A 20,078-nucleotide genomic window follows, 5' to 3' on the forward strand; every position below is an offset into this window, starting at 1 on the left:
CAGAAGGTCCAACTTCTCCATTTCTATGCCTCAGCCTCCAGTGGAACCTGTAGGTAAAATTAACTAGTTCTTCTTGAAAAGATTCAGGTTTTTTTAATGGCTCCAGGAAAGCAAAAGCAGACGACTACAGGAAAGTAGCCCTGTAGAGGAGGGGTGCATGGCACCAAGAGAAAAGCTATCTTGGCAGTAAGAGGAGGTCAGAAAGGAGAAGACCAGGGACAAAGACCAGTCAAGTTCTTTTAAGGAATGACAGATCTGATGCTTCTACCATGTTGTATGTGTACAGAGGTCCCAGATCTTTGTTTTCCTTTGCAGTTTGTTTAGAGCAAACCTTAAGTCAATGTAACTTCTGTGCCATCCTTGTGGGTATGTAACAATGGTGTGTAAAAGCATGTATCTGCCAGAGCTGGTAGGACGGAGGAGATTTCAGACACCAGTAAGGAGTTTTAGAGTTGACACTGCCATCTGCCTGAAGGAAGGAAACTAAGAGAAAAGACATAGGTGAGGATGGATTGTACCTGCAGCACATTCTCTACTCTTGTGTAGAGGCAGCCCCCAAAGTCTCCAGCCCTACCAGTATTCCAGCACAACCCTTTCAGGCTGGCAGAGTGTCTTAAAACTTTTGGTCCTGGCTCACTCAAAAGATAGTTGGGAGGATCCTGGAAGCAGCAGGGCTACAAATTAGGGAAGATACCAGCAAGACAGATGAGCACTGGACCCTATGGAGAAGAAGACCAGCTTTACTGGATGCTCCTGTTGGCAGACAGAGCGCTTTTAGCCCACTTGGGGCCCTCATCACCTAAATGAACAGGCCCCCATGGAGTGGTCTTGGCAGACCAACCAGAAATCTGCACAGAGCTCAGCTGCTTAGCCAGCTCCCACAGAGCTACCTGCCAAGTGGACCCTGCTGCAGGTCCTCAGCTGAAATCTGCTCAAGTACTTGGAGTCAGAGAGAGACTGACGTGTGCCCCCTTTCAGGCTGGCAATGTAGGCAGAGACAGGGAGTTCAAGGTTTGTTTAAAATTCTTTTTGGTTTGTTTCAATCTTTTAATTGGTCCTGTAGTTTCAATTCACATGACATTAATTTCTTCAAAGTATAGAAATAACATGCTGTTTTTTAGAAACATAGTCTCAAATGAAACGATCCTTCTCCCATTGCTGTTTCAAGTCATATTTTAAAAAATATAGTCATCTTTCAAAGATACATACTGAAATATTTATGGATGAAGTTATATGTCAAATTTGCTTCAAAAACTGTGTGGGTGGAGGGTAGAGTATGAGTGATACAAAATTGGCTGTGAGTTGGTCAGTTTTGAGGCTGGGTGTTGGGTACCTAGGGGTTCATTCTTCTACTCTATGTTTCTGTATGTTTAAAATTTCTATAATTAAATTTTAATTATTATTTCAAAAGTTGGGGGGAGGGGAGAACCTGGAGAAGATATCAACTTAAACTGATGATTCCAAATCTAACCAAGAGAGAAGGCACTATATTAAAAGAAGGAAGAAATGAACCATATAGCCCTTAATGAAAGCCACTGCACCCCTCCTCAGGCACTCCTTGGCTGGGCCTGTCACCATAACAGGAGCCACACCATGGAAGCAGTCTGGGATCTGATTAGGCAAGGATCATCTGAAGCCTAGTTTAACGTTTGAATCTTTCCATAAAGGAAATTGTCAGAACTACTCCAAAGTTCTTGAGTAACAACTTCCTGCTTGGTTCCCAGGCTTGTTTCTGAGCTTAGATAGTCTCAGCTTAAAGGTCAACATTACCTTCATTAACTCATTAAATGAATTGTTACTGAGTACCTGCTACATGTCTGGCACTATTCTAGGCTCTGAAGATAAAGTAAAGAATACAAACTGTTCTCCTGCACTTTGTCATCTAGTTAGGACTTCGATAAAAAAGAAGTAAATAATTTTTTAAAAATAAGATAACTTTAGTGGGACAGAGAATGAACTGGGAGGTGCCTGTCCTTGATAGAGTGGTCAGGGAAAGCCTGTTGGAAGTGGAGACATTTGAGCAAAGACCTGAAAGATGTGCCTTGAGCTAGAAGGCCACCATGCTATGTGTCGTGCTCTACAAATTGGTTTTGGGCGTATGTTCTTTGTAAGGTATGAGTTGGAGCTGGAATGTTGTGTCCTCTGATGTGTTTGATGTGGAGTTGGGCTGTTCTAAGGAAGTGTGAGGTGCTAAAGCCTTGTTTCTGTTTCTGATGCAGAGCTGGGAATTTGGGATCCCACTGTGCAGGGAGCTGGCGTGTCAGTATGAGAGCCTCTACGATTATCAGAGCCTCAGCTGGATCCGGGTGAGCCTTGTCCCTTCTCTCCTCCCAGCCCTGCCATAAGGTGCTGTGCCTTTCCTGGCATCAGTTTCTGAGTGAGCATTCACCATGGCCTAGCCCTTGATTTAGTGCTATCAGCACAGGAAAAGCAGAGGCTGAGATTCCTGCCCCGGAGACACTTGCAGTCTGGCTTGGCAACCAGAACACGCCCCTGACAAAGAGTTGTATGGTCCAGACCCCAAGGGCCACCAGTACTCAGGGAAGATAAAATCCAGTGTAGACAGGATAGGATAGGGGTTTCAAGGAGGAGGTAGAAGCTCAACTTTATGAAGAAACTTTTCCTGAAATGGCTTTATTTAGGGATGCTTCCTCTGAAAACTTTCCCCACTTTGTCTTGTGATCACTTTTAAGCACCTTGTCCTTGCTCCCCTCTTTGAAGCAAAATATTCAAAAATTAATCTTAATTTCCCATAGACTTTGGAATTTTTTCTGGTTGCTGGTGCTGGGATCTGAATTACAACAGCTGCTGAGTTCATTAGCAAAGAGAGATCAACAGTCTCAGCTCACCCTCTCCTTGCACCCTCATCTATGCCTCTAACTCTCCTTCATTCCTGGATCCTAGATGATGGGCAGGATCCTTTAGGAGTAGATTCTTGACTGGTCTTTGAAGGCTTCTGCTCCCTTGCAAGTTGACTGGATTGAATGCATAAGAGCTTTATCTTTCAATCCAAGTTTCAGTGAGTTTTTCTGAAACTGAAGCTGGATCAGCCAACCTTGGTAATGCCAGACATTGTGGATATTAGTTAACTTTTCAAATTTAAAATCTCCTGAATTGGGACAGTTATACAGTGATGCTAGCAACTGTTCCTTCCTCACTCTGGCTCTTAGTATCTTTAGTCAGATGATAGATGAGTAAGAGCAGAAGCAGTTGGATTGATGCAAAATAGAGCTGAGAATTGTCATTAGTCAGCTCCAAGCAACACTAGCCAGGGGTCAACCTGTGTAGTGAGTATCAATCACAACCAGGAATCCCTAGGCAGAAAAAGTCCATGTAGACATATGTTCCACAAGTTCAGGAAGCCCAGGTCATCAAGGAACTGGGTCCACCGACTGGGAAGAACATTCAGAGCAGCTGGGCAGGGCCTGCCCCTATCCCACTGTCAGAGGGTTTCCTCTTCCATCATGCCGCCCCCTGGGAAGAGGCTGGCCATGACTAGGGACCTAACTTCCTTTTTATCTAGAGTGAGTTGTCATGACTCCTTTCTGTAAGATAGTCTCTACTTGGGCCTGAGAGAACTGCTTTGGACACCAATAGGAGTCACACCAACCTGATGGCAGTTGCCTTTCTTGTTCACAGAAAACAGAGGCCAGCTACTATGACAACATCATGGAACAACAACGCCTGGAACCTGAGTTTTTTCGGGTTGGCTTCTATGGCAGGAAGTTTCCTTTCTTCCTTCGAGTGAGTCCATTCAGGCAGTTACAAAAATTTATTTCATATTTCACACAAAATTAATTTATAACCTGTACTCTGCTTTCTTTTTTCTTTTTTCTCTTTACGGTTTTTTTTTTTTTTTTTTTTTTGCATTTTTCTTTTTGCCTGTTCTACTGAATATTTCTTTTCATTGGACTGACTGCCAATATCAGACTCTTGGTTTTAATCTGCTATATTATTCCATAGATACCAGGAATATGTGAGGGTGGTTTTCTTACCAAATCAACTGAGTTCCTGCAGGAAATGACGAAGGTTGGAGAATGTCCTATAGGTGTGTTTAGAAACATACCTTCCAACTTATACCTCCAATGCCTGGAATCCTCCATCATAGTTATTCTTAGCCATACAGGGCACCACTACAACCCTGACCTGAACAGTAGGCTGGCCTAAAACAGTAATTCTCCCCACTGGCTGCACTGTAAACTGTACATCCAGGATGGATAACTGTTGGCTTGAGAGAACCCAGAGGATAGTCTGCTTGGCCCCTGGAGCCCTGCAGGAGCTGCCCAGGTTGACAACAGCCAGTTCTCTCCATCATTCCCTGGAAAGTTGAGCTGAGATATAAAGAGAGTAGAAGGAATGACTGCACATAGCCAACTGACACCATTTGGATGATTGTAATTTTCTTCTTTATTCAGTACAACCCAGAGGCTCTGGAAGGATTCAGGTTAGTCCTATAGGCTATAGCCCAGAGGACATCATTGTTCTCAGATGACCTACATGCAGCTGTGCTGATGAAGGGACCCTCAGGCTGCAGTTGAGACCTAAGACCAGCTCTGATAGCCCCAGTTTCAATTTCTTACTCAATTTATAAGCCATTGTCCACACATCTGAGGTAACAGCTGGGAAAGTTCATAGTATCCCTTCGAAATGTTTGAGATCTTATCTCATTGGAGAAATTGCTTTAACCAGTGAACAGTAACAAACTTGGTATCATATTGAGGGTTCACTGGGCTTAAGTAAAGCCAGTCTGCTAGCAACAGAATCACATTTCAGATGTAAGGCAAGTCAACTTGTAATTTTCAGGGGCAATATTGATCCTATGCTAAAAGAAAAAATGATTTATGTGAGAACTGGTGATACTGACAGGAACAGCAAGCACACTGCCTAATTTTGATCCCCAGTAAGGCTCTAATTCTATTCCACAGGAGGGTTTCTAGTAGCAGAATGGGAATTGGTAAAGGTACTTCTTCAGGAAGACTGGGCCTCCTTCACTCTCTAGTGACCATCTAGCCCAGGCATTTCAGAAGTGGCATATTTGCTGCCATCATCAGCATAGATCATATAACAGCAAAGGAGGTGGGGGGTCAACAAAAAAGGAAAAAGGAATTGTACAAGAATTTGAAACCAAAAGCATCTCCGGAAAGTCCTTTGGCACACTAATGACTCTGGCCCTGTAATTTGCTTCTTTCTCATTTTATCTTTGCAAATTTTGCTTTATTGTCATTTGATTCTCCTTGTTAAGGGCCAAAATTTGTACAGATTTTACTCCCATTTCTTTCCCCTCTAAGCAGGAGTGCTCTGTCATGGTTCAGCCTAGTTCTCACCCCTCACATCAGCATGGACATATCTGTGTCTTAGGGCTCCAAGTGCCTTTTTTTTTTTAATTGCTGTATTTGGTCCCATAAAATGGAATCCTTTTGTGATTAGACAAATATAAATAAACATAGATGGGTTCAATTTCACTATGTAACTATTTGATTATCATAGATCAAGCTATGTGCAAAATCCAAAACTTGTATAAAAATCAGTAACAAATACTTTCAGTATTTATTCCACAGTTTATTTTGAATGTATCTGGTAAGTCTTTTCTAACTCAGTTTGATTAGTTTACCCTCTTCAACCTTTGGTTATTATCATTTTTTAAATGCAATTTTATTGAAATATATTCACATACTATACAGTCATCCAAAGTGTATAGTCAGTTGTTCACAATATCATCATATAGATGTGCTTTCATCACCATAATCAATTTTTGAACATTTTCATTACTCCAAAAAATAAAAATAAAAGTAAAAAAGAACACCCAAAACATCTCATACCCCACCTCCTCCCCTATTAGTCATTTACTTTTTGTCCCCATTTTTCTACTCATCTGTCCATACACTGGATAAAGGGAGTATGAGGCACAAGGTTTTCACAGTCACATGGTCACACCATATATGTTATATAGTTATATGATCATCTTCAAGAATCAAGGATACTGGATTACAGTTCAACAGTTTCAGGTATTTCCTTCTAGCTATTCTAATACACTAAACACTAAAAGGAATGGCTACATAATGCATAAGAATAACCTCTAGAATGACCTCTCAACTCCATTTGAACTGTCAGCCACTGAAACTTTATTTCATTTCTCTTCCCACTTTTGGTCCAGAAGGCTTTTGCAATCCTATGATGCTGGGTCTAGGCTCACCCCCCGAATCATGTCCCATGTTGCCAGGGAGATGTACACCCCTGGGAGTCATATCCCATTTAGGGGGGGAAGGCAACAAGTCCACCTGCCGAGTTGGCTTAGAGAGAGAGGCCACATCTGAGCAACAAAAGAGGTTCTATGGGGGTGACTCTTAGGCACAATTATTAAGTAGCTTAGCCTCTCCTTTGCAGTAACAAGCTTCATAAGAGTAAGCCCCAAGATCATGAGTTCGGCCTACTAAACTGGTAGTCTCCAATGCTTGTGAGAATATCAGGAATTCCCCAGTGGGGAAGTTTAATATTTCCACATTTTTCCCCAGTTCCCAATGCTTTTTGACAAGTAGGACCTGGCACAGAACCTATATCTGAGCCATCTAAATCATGCTTACAAGTAACAGTCAGAATGTTCAAATGAAGTTTTGAGGACTCTGGTAGTGGAGGAGGAATCACAAGGGGTATTAGGAAATGTCGTCCTTCAGTCCATCCCCATCTCCACCCAAAGAGCAGACTCTTGGAGCTATGATTCATTCATACAAGTCTTCCTGGTCTAGCCACATGCTGCCTTCCCTTCCCTCAGCTGCTAGATTCATCTGCGTCTAATGGAATAAGTCCCAGTGTGGATAGCTGTTTGCCTTGTAGATGGAGAGGACCAAGTGCAAAGCAGTGGCAGCCAGATGTGTCTCTTGTGGGGATGCTGGGGCTCTTGCCCAAGTGAATATGAGACCAACAGCCAGCCTTAAGGTCAGCACTATGTGTATTTCTCTTGCTAGGCCTTTCCCGGAAGGCTTGGCTACTCCCACATTATCCCTGAACACACAGGCCATCTATTACTTTAACTCTGTCATTCCTGGCTCCTGTAGACCATCTGCCTGCCTCTCCTCACATATATGGTTATCTACTAATCTGCAAAGAGATGGGAAAACAGACAAGCCTCCCTTGGGAGAATTTATATTTCCCTTCATTTGACCCAGGAACAGATGCTGGTGAGGGTTATATATGTGTGAGTGGGCACAAAAAGGCCAGTTCTTCAAAATTACCTTCTTGAAAAGTTCTGTTCTCTGTCCTTTGACTACTGGTCTGTTCCACTAGAGGGGACAGCCTGGTCCTCCTGACTTTGACTTCCCTGTAGTCTTGACCTTCCTTTCTGACCCCCCTTGACATGTGGTCCAGCCTTAGCTGACTTCTCCCATAGTAAGGGGAAATGAAAAGGGAGCAGAAGTCCTATTCCTGAAAAAAATTGAGGTCCTCCAAGGCCTAGCCTGTAATCAGCCCTGTTCTAAAACGTATAAAACTGGCCCCTCCTCTGAAGACATGCCAGGAGGGGCTGTTACTCTGCTCAAGTGGCTTTGGTGAGGCAGATAGGCAGGCAGATGTCACCAGCAGGCTTCAGAGGGACTTCCTCTAGTCACTCACTCATGACCAGCTGTGAAGTAGGCATAGCAGGGTTGGGGATGCCTTGTCATGACTTTATTCCACAAACTGAAAAACTTAGACCTGTCTCAAACCGAATGAGATATAATACAAGGTTTTAAGAAGTGTGTAGTTAGAATGACGTTGCATTCTGTTGACATATTTGCAAAGGAATTTGCTGCCAAAGGGATTTATTAATGCAATAATAATTGCTGAATATCTGCTGGGTGCTGGATATTTAGGCTGTTTCTCCCAGCTGACAAAAGTGAGCCTTCAAAAGCACACACCTGATTACCCCTTATTTAAAATTATTTGATGGTACCCATAGCAATCACTCCTGGCATACAGTGTTTCTGGTTGGCCCCACAGGCCTCTTCAGCAACCCTCCCACCAGTTCTCCGCACGTACCTTCTCTCTAGCTGTACCTTTTCCTGCCTTGATGCTGTTGCCCGGGTTGTTATTATACCTAAGTTGGCCTTTCAATATTCTTTTAAATATGGCTTTTTCCAAAATCTCACTCCCCTACCTTGCATACGTTCCTGGGTAAGGTGCCCCCTCCTCCAAGCTTCCCTGCACCTTCTGCCCAGACCTGTGGCTGCCACACCACAGTGCAGTTTTCCCTTTTTCTGACTCTCCTTCTCAACCATCATTTCCCTTAGGGCAGGACTGAGAGTTGTGCCCATACCTGCCACAGGACCTGGTACAAAGGGGGCTCCTAAAGGTGTTTATGGAATGAGTAGCTGTTGACTCCCATGTGGAGGTAGGGAACTATGGGGCAAGGCATGGAGTGTGCTTTCATGTTCATTGCAGAACAAAGAATATGTGTGCCGTGGCCATGACTATGAGCGGTTGGAGGCCTTCCAACAGAGGATGCTCAGCGAGTTCCCACAGGCCATCGCCATGCAGCACCCCAACCATCCTGATGACGCCATCCTGCAGTGTGATGCCCAATGTATCTTTCCACATTTGGTGGGTAGAGGCGAGCTAAGGGCCCTGGGAGGTGAGGCCCACCCAGTCAGCCACCCCCCAGCCATATTGTTGGCCTTATAGGCTAGGGACCATCGTTAAGTACTAAACCAGAAAGTGTCCTCATCACTAAGCCCACACTTAGCAGGCACTTGTGCTTGTGCTTCACAGAGGAGACAGCAGCATACCCTTGGAAGGGCTGGGGGGTGGGCACCTATGTTCTTTGAACTGGTTGCTACCAGCAGCTAAGGCCCCACCCTGCCCTTTGAGGGCTCTGCCAGCCAGCCAGGAGCAATCACTGTATAAAGGTGAATTGAGGTCCTACCGAGACCACCAGTGCTCTGCTACTGGTCCCATGTGCACATTTATTGTCTTTAGTCTTGATGTCAGAGGACTGGGGCAGAGCCCTATGTGTGGGGGTAGGGAGAAGATGAGGAACACCTGTGGTTGTGGTCTTGGTGGCACTTAACAGCCTGAAAGCAAACATTGGCCTGTCCCTCATTCCCCACCACCACCACCTCATACAGCATCCTTAGAGACCAGATGGCAGTTACCATGACTGTGGAAAGCTTGTTCTAGTGAGAGGTGGGCAAGCAGACTCCCATATGCTATTTCTCCCCAAAGAGTCCAAATAGTATGTTATTAAAATGTTGCCTTTCAGTAAATAGAGGTTACTTCCAGCAGGCAGGCTCAGGCCCTTGCAACCTTCTCTCACTCCTGTGAAGTGGGCATCTGCATTCTCATGACTTCCTTCATCTTCTTTCTTAAAGAGGCACAAGAGAACACCTGGCTGTTGACATCTCACCTTGGCTGAGTGCTTGTGAGACTCACTAATGGAACAGGGAGGGTATTCAAATAGGGAGATTCAGTCTAATTATATTTGGTTAGATCTGCCCATTGAAATGCTGCTGCTTCCACCACTGCTACCAATAGGAAACGGGTTTTGGTGTTCTTCTCTCCTTTGGGGGACAATGGTCTAGCCACTTGGGTCCATCTCTTTGGCAAGTTTGGATTTCCCCTTTACTTCCTGCCCAGACTTGCAGATCTATGCTGTGACACCCATTCCAGATTACGTGGATGTCCTGCAGATGGATAGGGTCCCTGATCGCGTCAAGAGCTTCTACCGCGTCAACAATGTGAGGAAGTTCCGATACGACAGACCTTTTCACAAAGGCCCAAAGGACAAGGAGAATGAATTCAAGGTGAACAAATCTAGGAAAGCAGGGGCAGTGCTCACAGCGAATCCCACTTTCTCCAGGACACAAGACCATGGTGTCCCTCGGGCAGGTTGGGTATGGTGGAATTTGCCTAACTGCCTGCACCTGCCTGTCCGTCCTTGCAGAGCCTGTGGATCGAGCGTACCACACTGACCCTGACTCACAGCTTGCCTGGCATCTCTCGGTGGTTTGAAGTGGAGAGGAGGGAACTGGTGAGACACATCTCGGTTGAGGCTGAGCTTCACAAATGCTTCCTCAACCTGGCTCTGGGGACCTTTCTCTAAGGACTGGGAAAAAAGCGAGCTTTGGTCACCTGCCTGGCCTAGGCTCCCACAGGCCAGTCCTGTGCTGGGTCCCTTTGCATGCCTTCTCTCATTTAATCCTCACAAATCCCTGAGCAGCAGGTATTTTTAATCTCCCATTTTACAAATAAAGAAACTTGTCTCTGAGGTTTAGGAAGCCAAGCTCTCTGACTTCAGAACTGGTGCTTTCCACTATTTTGCTGTACTTCCAAGTGTCTATAAATCAGAAAAGTACAAAGGGCCCAGGGAGTCTTAAGTCCACGGGACCAAGGAAGGGGAGTCAGCATCACAGGTCTTAGATCCCTGCTTTCAGGAACATAAAGGGGTTATCATTGTCCCAGGGAAGACACCATGTGCTGTGTGCCCCCAGGTGGAGGTGAGCCCTCTGGAGAATGCCATCCAAGTGGTTGAGAATAAGAACCAAGAGCTGCGGGCCCTGATCAGCCAGTATCAGCACAAGCAGGTGCATGGCAACATCAACCTGCTCAGCATGTGCCTGAATGGGGTCATCGATGCAGCTGTCAATGGGGGCATTGCACGCTACCAGGAGGTGAGCTGAGGCCTTGGACCAAACCCAAGCAGGAAGCCTGGTTGGGAAGACTGTTCTTGGGTTCTTGAGATTCTCACCTCCTAGGTTCTGTGCGCAGCCTCCGCCCTCATCCTCAGGCAGCCTTCCCAACTAGCCCTCTCCTTGCTATGACTCAGTTGACTTGGGGTGGCCCTGGAATGAGACCCATGCCCCCAGCCACTCCCTGTTTCTGTGGCACAGTTCTATAGTGGAGTCATTTCTTCTTTTTTGTTCTCTGAACTCTGACAACTGGGTAATCCGATTGTGGGAGGATGTTAAGTGGCCTCCAAGAAGAGTATACTGCTTTGAGAAGCAAGTTATGGGTTGAGAGGCCAGATCTCCCTCCCAGGATGCCAGCCCTGTGTGCCCTGCCCAGGCCATCCAAGCCCCATCAGGGACTGGGACCAGATTCCAGACTTAGGCGACTTGGCGACCTTCAGTCCTCCTCAGCCTCAGAAAGCACACCTCTAATTGCAGGAGGTTCACACAGGCCAGGCTGGGGATTATTCTGGTATGTGCACCTGTGAAGAGGCAGCCTAGCTGCCTTTTAGGTGGCACCTTTGGACTCAACCCTCCTAGCCCCATCTAAGTAGTAGTCTTGGGAAGAGTCTCTGACTCACCTTTTCCTCTCACAGGCCTTCTTTGATAAAGATTATATCATCAAGCACCCAGGAGATGCTGAGAAGATCACTCAGCTCAAGGATCTCATGCAGGAGCAGGTATGTCTGGCAGGGCCTGGAGGCCAGCAGCTGGGCAGGAAAGGCCAACCACCACAGGATGGCTGTGGTTCTCAGGGTTGCTCCCTGGTTACCAGAGTTACTTTGCCTGCCACCCTGATAGGTCCATGTCCTTGGAGTCGGTCTGGCAGTTCATGAGAAATTCGTACACCCAGAAATGCGGCCTCTGCATAAGAAGCTGATTGATCAGTTCCAGATGATGCGGGCCAGTCTCTACCATGTAAGCTGATCCCCATGCTGCCCCTGCTCCAGTAGAACCAGGCATCAGTTCCTCCAGACCTGTGCAACAAGCCAAAGGAAAGTGAGGAAGGGCTGGAGGGAGAAGCTGTCCACTGCCACACAGGGGCACGAGGCAGGGGTGGGTGGTTGACTCAAGGATATTGAGTATCCTCTCCCTCCCTAAGGGAGGAGTAAGAGTCAAGAACAAAGAACATTTTTCAGGGCATTGTGCTAGTGGATAGAGGTCTCCAGGTGAGGGCAAAAATTGCTGAAGCATCTGGCCCACATGTCGAGATCTCTCTGCAGATGCTTTTCAGTCCAAGAGCCTAGAGAGCTAAGGTATGGCCTGAGCCATCTCTTACTCCCCATCTCTCCTGTTCCCCTCCCCACACCATCTCTCTTCCTTCTCTTCACCGTTTTCCTCTAACTTCTTTCCTTCCCTCCTTCCCTCTTCCTGTCTGTTGACCCAGGCTCATGTTTGGGCAGTATTTTCGTGATAACTATTCTTAGAGGAGTCAGGCAGGTTCTGGGCCCAACCCAGGCCCCAGAAGGTCTGCCTGACTCTGGCCTGGCTCTTAGGCCTCCACAGCAGGATCTGGCCCAAGGACTGATGGGCAAAGGGAGGGCCTGTATGCCAGAACAAGTTTCCCTTGGTGTTTCTTGCAAGGTATGCTGGCTGGATGAGGATAGGGTTCAGGTGGTCCTCAGTCCCCTGGTGAGATACCCTCATCCCATTTTCAACCATGGGGCTAACTCCAGGTGTTTTCCAAAGAAAATTTCCTGCTAAACAGGCTGGATCCCAGATATCAAGGAGTGTTAGCCCAGTTCCCTCCTGCCACCTGGCACCCAAGCAAAGCCCTCTTCTCATTACCCAGGACCAGTTGGGATAAGTGTCAGGGAAGAAAGTAATTAGAGCAGTTCAGTGCTGGGCCAGGCTATTGTGGACAAGAAGTTCCCTTTCAGGATGATCACTGGCTTCAGAGGTCCTGGGGAGTCTGGGCCACTCAGGCTTACTGGGTCTGGACTATTTGGGGCTGGATTCTTTGATGCTGCAGGTTCTGGTCATCTCAGTCCCTCCAGATCCTCAGTGCTGGTCTCAGCCTGTCCTGCACAGGTGGGACAGCATGAAAAGTACAGAAAGGGAGAAGCTTGTCTGTAGGTTGGGAGGTGGGGACATTTTCCAAAGGAAAGCCCATAGAGCCTGAAATTTGTCCTTTCTGTAATGATTCCCCTATGGTATTTCAAAGTGAAACAGCAAGGAAAGTCTTTTACATTTCCCCTTAAAATTGGAGTATCCATTTAGTAAAGAACTTCGGTAGTGTCACTGAATCCGATGGGTGTGTCATTATCCTTCATTCCACTGTGCCTCCTGCCAGCAGTCACTTGAGAGCTCAGTGCTTGATGGGTCTCTGCTGTGTGCAAACTTCCCCATCACAGCAGGTTGCTCAGGCAGGCTAGAACCTAGCCACTGGGATGGTTCTCTCCCATCCCATGCAGATGGATAGGTCACTGCAGCAAAAAGCACAAAATGCTTGTCCACATACATCAGGATCTGTAGTATGCACACATAAAGGGGTCCTACAGCTGCTGAAACACTTTTAACCCTCCTTGTGCTTTGGAAGAAGGGAGTGGAAAACATACTGCTTCTTCAAACCAGCCCAGAAACATCCCCAGTAGATGTAGGGCCGCTGTCCGCCACAGACTGTGAACGATTTGAGGAACCTGAACAGTTATGTTTCGTTTCCTTAGGGTCCCAAACAGGGACACAAACCAATGTGCTGTCAACCAGGAGGGTTTGGGATAAGAAGGTTATGCCAATAAGTCTATGCACATAATAAGAGTTTAATTATGCCGAAATAGAACTGGGCTGTTTTGCAATTACTTACATCAGGATTTTGCATTCTGTCTCCCATATACTATGTCACAGGCAACTCAACCCAGGTCACTCAAAGCTGAGTCATTTAGCAATCTAATAAAACTCTAGCCAGAAGCCTCATGTAAGAGACGCCTACTGATTGACAGCTGGTAATCAGCTCCTCCTCTCCTGCTTCCCAGCTTTTATTCTGCTTCTTTTACAGTGAGAAAACCTATGAACTCAGACCAACTTCAGCCCATTCCAGATGTGCTTCTCTTGGTGGAGTCAACTAGGGCCTCGTGGCCTCTGTTATAGGCTCCAGGGCAGTTAGGAGGGTGTTTCAGTTGTGAAAGAGTCATCTCCCAAAAGAAGTCAGCAATTTAGGTTCAGCCAACAATGTATGGTTCTTTTTCTTTTTCTTACACATTTTTTCTACCAGCCAGTTCTTTCCTCCTGCCCCTTTAAATTACTTATTTATTCTTTACTCTGATGAAGTGGCATTCATTTCTCAACAGGAATTTCCAAGTTTGGACAAGCTAAGTCCTGCATGTTCAGGCACCAGCACCCCACGGGGAAACGTTCTGGCGTCCCATAGCCCCATGAGCCCCGAGAGCATCAAGATGACCCACCGGCATAGGTATGGCGTCAGGGCTAGGGACGGTCCCCTCTACAGAGGTAAGTTTGAATGTCCAGGTTCAGCTCAAGGAAGTCCTAATAGTGCTGTGCCTACTCATCACATGCCCTCTTACGCAGGCACATGGCAAATGCTTATATAGCTCCTGCCACAGGACCCATACTCTGCCCCAGTCATTCATTAGTCCAGTTCGCAGAAGGCTATATATGGTATTGCAGGAATACAGAGAAAAGCGATATTTGGGGTAAGTCTTGAAGGATAAGTCGAAATTTGCTAGGCGGAAAAGAGTTGGGGTTAGGAGGGTGGTAGAGCAAGATCCAGGCAAAGTGACTGACATGTGCAGAGCCCTCAAGATGTGAGCAAACCAGCTTCATTAGCACTATGAGTAGTGCCAAATGACTGGAACACAGAATTCCAGAGTGTGGACGTGGGCCAGGATCAGCTCTGAATAGGCCTTGTTCATTCAGACCTTTGGACTTGATCCCAAGGGGGATGAGGATCACCCATCATTTTTAAGGAAGAGAGCATCATGGTGATGTAGACATGAAGGTGGTGGGTCTGCTCTGCACTCAGGAGTCCTGGCATACCTAGACTCAACTGAGGATACTCAAAGCCTCTAGGGCAGGAAGACTGGGGAGGAGGCCAGTGAGAGAGCCCCTCACTTGAGTTTGTTTTCCAGTAAATGAGAAGGAATAAATGAATTAGGTGCTTCCTGGTATTGACAGAGGAGAGAGTGCTTGGCAAACCTGTGGCCTTAGATGTAGAAAGAAACCCACAGATTGATTGTTGACAGCCAGCTATTTTGATAACTTCTCCATACCAGGAAGTCACCCCTGACCTAAGAGCAGATCTCATTATGGTGTGGGCAGGGTGCGTATGCTACTACCTCATAGCAAAAGGGATTTGGGATCCTTGACCTGACTCAGCTTCTCTCTGTCATTCCTCCTAAGCAAGAAACTTCTGATGCCATCAGACTCTGTAGCCACATGCCATTTAATTCCAGGAAGTGACCATACTAGCCAAGCCACCATTGGCCCTCCTAGACCAGGGTCTCTTGAGCAGCAGGGTGGGGCTCAGGACTGCTCCAGGCCCTAGATGGGTGTGAGTATTGGCTGGGGGACCCTTCAAACCAGTGGTGGCTGAGGCTGGAAATGACTGTTTCACACACTCCCTTCCACTGTCCCCTACCACTCAGTATGGTTTTTCAGCTCCAGGCCTGACTCCTCCCTATTTCCCACTCTTGCTCACAGCCCCATGAACTTGATGGGCACAGGCCGCCATTCATCATCCTCTCTCTCCTCACACGCATCTAGTGAAGCAGGAAACATGGTGATGATGGGAGACAGCTCCGTGGGTGAAGCTCCCGAGGACCTGTACCACCATATGCAGGTACCAAAGCTGTCCAAGGAGAATGAGCAGGCACCAGGCCTGGAGGACTGGCCTCTCACTGGCTGGTCTGGTCTGAGGGTTGGCAACTCTGCCCTAGTACTTTAGCTCCTGAATGCAGAACACTCCTCACCAGAGCTAGCAAACCTGCCTTCCCTCCACACCATCCCAAGACTCAGTTCCCAGGCCTTATTTCCCAGCTTCAATCTTGGCTGCTCTCGAAGATGCCTTTGGAAATATCTTCTGCCAGATTGTCTTCCTGCCTGACGTTCTTGACAGTTGAGTCCTGCTTCCTCCATGGGCACCAACAACAGGGCCAACCCAACAGCCCTGCTCTATGTGGTGGGGTGGGTGACCCTAGTGCCAGCCCTCCACCAGGGCCCAGGATGCAGCATCAAGTGCTGAGTCTGGGCACACGAATAAGCCAGCTCTGGGCTGGCCTACAGTCCTGGCCGCTCAGACTTCTGTCCTGCTGATTTTTCTCCCTTTTCAGCTCGCGTATCCCAACCCCAGGTACCAGGGCTCAGTCACCAACGTCTCTGTTCTGTCCTCGTCCCAGGCAAGCCCTTCTTCCTCCAGCCTGAGTTCCACTCATTCAGCACCATCCCAGATGATTACCTCTGCCCCTTCCAGTGCCCGAGGTAAGGATGGAAAGGTGCTGCTTGCAGAAGAGAGAGGAGAGTGCCTCATCCTCCTCTCATCTGTGAGTGGCCTGTGACTTAGGAAATGCCCACCTGTGCTTTCAGCACTAAGGCCTCAAGGGTTCCCACCTCCAGAACTTTCTCTGGCTAGCTTCAGACTCTGCTCTGAGCTTTGGTTACAGCTGTGTTGTGGCCTAGGTGCCAGCCATCGCATCTTAATCTTGGAGTGAGGACACACGGCCTGAGAGAAAGCTCAGTTTTTTCCATTAAAACGTTTGAAAGGATAAAGATCAAAGTTAAGGCAAAAGTGAGTCTTTTGTCTTGAGGAATAAAGCATGATGGCAAAGTATGAAAAGTAAATTCAAAGGCTAGAAATAACCTTGAAAAATGTTTTCCTGAAACAGTAACAACAACCAATAAATTTTTTTTCAGTTGGGAGAAGCTTAATAAGAGCTGGCTCTGTAAAAAGCTATTTACTTTGCCAACTATTGCTTGATTTCTTAGTCAGTTGAATAACTATTGTTCTTTGAGAGTGAGCATCTTGTCACTTTCTGATCCTTGTTTCTGCCATGAAATTTGATTCTCCATCCTTTTTGAAAGAAACATTTTTAGTAGAATGGGAATTGATTGTGGTAACTAACATCTAGTGCTTCCTAGGCTAGCTATGCAGAATAGTTACAGAAGAGAGTGATCTGAGCTTGCCAGCCAGTCACTGGCTGTTGTTTCCAGGCTTCAGAGGGAAGGACTCTCTTTCGTCTTCTCATTATTATGAAGAAAAGAGAAATAGCACAAACTTATGACATGGAGGGTCATTGAGGAAAAAAAAAATCTCTTTCTCCAAAGCCCACAGTCTATAAGGACCTCAGTAGGAGTGATGGAGAGAGCAGAGGCATTTTGAAAGGGAATGAATTAATGGTCACCATCTTTTGAGACAAGCTACCACAAAGGCCAAACTCCAGAATACCATGTAGAGGAAGGCTGCAAGAAACCTCTTCCCTTTCTAGCGTAGACATTAAGTGAAAAAGTAAAAAAAAAAAATGGTTAAATAGAACTGGGCCCAACACAGGGAATGGTGACAAGGGCAGAGGAAATAAAAAAGAACAAGAAGTCACTTCCAGGCCAAAAGATCCATGCAGTCTATTTCAGGTCCATCTGGAGAAAGCTAGGGGCCCAGTGTTAGGCCCTGTCAAAGCAAATAGAAGACTATGGACACAGTGTTACAGAGGAAGACTAATATTTCAGATAAATGTGGAAGATGCAGTAGTAGATGTACTGGGGGCACAGAAGGGAGGGAGCAGTCCACTGTGTTTGAGGTTTGGAGCCTGGTGTTACAGGTGAGAGGAATGCTTTCATGAGGAAGGTGATCTGGAAGGGAATCCTTTGCATTGGAGTTACCATCACCACCACATGAGTGGTACGGGGTCCAGTGGCCTTCCTTGCCATTTCCATTGACACTGTCTGCTTTGGTTCCTGTTGCTTTGGAAACCTTAGAGATGACACTCAAGTCACAGTCTAAACTCCTGTAGGTTGGCTGTTCCCCTGGTGGTCAGAAGGCTGATTGGAGCTAGGACACATGGGGATTTTGAATGATCCTCTTTGAATAACTCAGTCATTCTGGGGCTTAGCTTACCTGGGGTTTGCTAGACTACAACAAGCAGTTCATTAAGTCCTGTGAACACAGAAGCCCTTGTGGTGATTAAATATTTTCATGAAGATTAGCCATCACTCTCTCCTACCATGGGATTGTCTGCCCACGGCAGGCAGAGAGCAACAGGAGGGAAGTGAGGCAGTGGAGTTAGAAAACAGCAGTGGCATAGAACTTCCCTTTGTGATAACGCCAGAGAATCCCTACAACATGAATCCCAGTCCTCAGTGGACCCCTTGGGCCCTGACTGGGTCTGCAGCCCCTCCATCACAGCCCCCCACCATGGATCAGAATATTAAGTGCACCAACCTGAAGGGGCTTGAGCTCCATGAGGTCAGGACCATGGCCAGCCTGAGCAAAGCAGCATATCAGGTTCCAACCACATGCCTGGTGTGAAATGGACAGTAGATAAGAGTTTTATGTAAATGAGTTGGTATAAAGGTGCTATGTCTCCTTCTCTATCCAGAGCTGTGGTAGGTAGGCCTCAGGGAGCATTCTGATTTTCTTTCTAGGAAGACACTATAGAAATCAGTGGGATCAGGAGCTCTTTTTCCTTTTTCCTTAGGTGGCCATCTTCTTGAGATTGCCTTAATGCACAGGTTCTAAAAGAGAAACTACCAAATCACCAAATAGTAGCAATTCAGGCCAGGTTTTTAAAAAAGCATACTTTACTAATTGCCTTATCAATGAAGGACATTTTTAAAGCCATCTCCGTGATTCTACAAAGAGAATCATTGACTGGCTATGGAGGAAGTTGTATAAATAACAATTGTATTTCTGGGATTTTTTACTCTGACTTCTTCAAAGTATTTAAGCCTCATCTTCTTGGACCAAAATAAGTTCAAGAGAGATTTCTTAAAGACTCTTGGGGCAAACTGGCTGAAGAACTTGACCTGTGCCCTGTCAGTGCCTGTACCACACACTCAAAGGAAAACTCCAGAGACTGTAGGTTTCAGGGACATAGAGCTTCCAGGAGCTGCAAATTTACCTCTCAGCTGGTGCACATAGGCTAGTCTCAACCACTCAGCTTCATTCAGGGCACAACACTGAAAGGAGTGTCATCCACTTGAGCCATAGGGTGTCTCTGGATAAATACGGTCCAGATGCCCCCAGGTTTCTTGTGGGCATGCAGCCATCTGGCACAATAAGTGGTGCACATTTGGAGGACCTTCCAAATTACCCAGTTCACCAGGAAAGCCAGCAAGTTATTCTCACTGCTTCCATTGTCAGGTCCCTGGGCCTATAGCTGTGACCTGTATTGATGGAGACTAGGCCACACCAATGCTACCATGATCTGGCTTCCATAACAGCTCCCCAGGCCAGGGGAGAGCACCGCAGAGGCCTCACAGGAGAAGAGCAGGAACCACATCAACTGAAGAACCTGTATTAAAAGCCCTGTGACTCCAGATTAGCTCCATGATCCCTGAGTTAAGAGCAAGTCTCAGAAGGAGACACCCTAGAGAGTTCTCTTTGTGCAGGGCTCTGGGTTCCCACCCAGCCTGACTAGGGCTGCAGTAGTGGGGGTGGTCAAGAAGGCTGGGGGCCTTGAATCTGGGAGGGAGTTGCCTCTGAGAATGTCTCTGGGGGCCAGCTGAGTACAAGGCTGGTGGCACCAGGAGAAGGTAAGTGCATGAGACATGGCGTTTCAAGTTAAGAACTGTGCAGTTCTGTTATCTGAGTGTCTCTGTCTCTGTGTGATGGCTCCATTGCAAGCTGACCTGTGCCCATTCCTGGGTCCTCTGAAAGAGTCCAGTATCCAGGCCACACCCATCTGCTTGAGAGTGCTAGGCCTGGGGGCCAGTAGGGGCCTGGCTGCAGTCCTCAACTCTCCTCACACACTGCCTCTGAGTATGGTGAGGGGGCTCTGTCAGTACCCCAGCCTGCAGTGTGTCTGCCTCAACTGGGATGCCAGGGGCTGCCACCACCATCATCTAAACACCTGGCTCTTCATTCTTCCTGTGCTTGCTGAGCTCATCTTCACCCCAACTGCAAGGGGACACCTACTCTGGTTCCCCATCCCCAAAGATGCTTGCCCACTGGACCCTTCATCTTTGGCTTGTCATCTGTGCATGATTGTTCTCACTTGGTTACAGGCTCTCCCTCTCTGCCAGATAAGTACCGCCATGCCCGGGAAATGATGTTGCTGCTGCCTACACACCGGGACCGCCCAAGCAGTGCCATGTATCCAGCAGCCATCCTGGAGAATGGACAGGTAGTGGACCACCCTCCAGACTGCCCTCTGCTGCGAGTGTGTTGGTCTAGGCTTCCCTCATTGCATTGTCCTAAGTGCCTCGCTCATTCTGCCT

General features: G+C 47.0%; 1 protein-coding gene across 7 annotated transcripts in view; it reads left to right on the forward strand.

The window, feature by feature from the left end:
- The window catches only part of DOCK3 (dedicator of cytokinesis 3), a 639,207-nt gene that overhangs the window by 609,598 nt on the left and 9,531 nt on the right, over positions 1 to 20,078 (forward strand). For 4 of the 7 annotated variants that reach the window (XM_037797176.1, XM_037797192.1, XM_037797202.1 and 1 more), the window contains 12 exons: positions 2,220 to 2,306; positions 3,640 to 3,744; positions 8,413 to 8,554; positions 9,604 to 9,770; positions 9,911 to 9,997; positions 10,458 to 10,637; positions 11,291 to 11,374; positions 11,496 to 11,612; positions 13,982 to 14,103; positions 15,351 to 15,489; positions 15,980 to 16,127; positions 19,866 to 19,984. In XM_037797176.1, coding sequence (XP_037653104.1) covers positions 2,220 to 2,306; positions 3,640 to 3,744; positions 8,413 to 8,554; positions 9,604 to 9,770; positions 9,911 to 9,997; positions 10,458 to 10,637; positions 11,291 to 11,374; positions 11,496 to 11,612; positions 13,982 to 14,103; positions 15,351 to 15,489; positions 15,980 to 16,127; positions 19,866 to 19,984 — 1,497 coding nt within the window. The remainder of the gene's footprint in view (positions 1 to 2,219; positions 2,307 to 3,639; positions 3,745 to 8,412; positions 8,555 to 9,603; positions 9,771 to 9,910; positions 9,998 to 10,457; positions 10,638 to 11,290; positions 11,375 to 11,495; positions 11,613 to 13,981; positions 14,104 to 15,350; positions 15,490 to 15,979; positions 16,128 to 19,865; positions 19,985 to 20,078) is intronic. The other 3 variants (XM_037797183.1, XM_037797213.1, XM_037797221.1) reach the window with 3 other exon arrangements.

The sequence above is a fragment of the Choloepus didactylus genome, chromosome 1 (genome assembly GCF_015220235.1).
Source record: "Choloepus didactylus isolate mChoDid1 chromosome 1, mChoDid1.pri, whole genome shotgun sequence".
In the NCBI taxonomy this organism is placed as follows: Eukaryota; Metazoa; Chordata; class Mammalia; order Pilosa; family Megalonychidae; genus Choloepus; species Choloepus didactylus.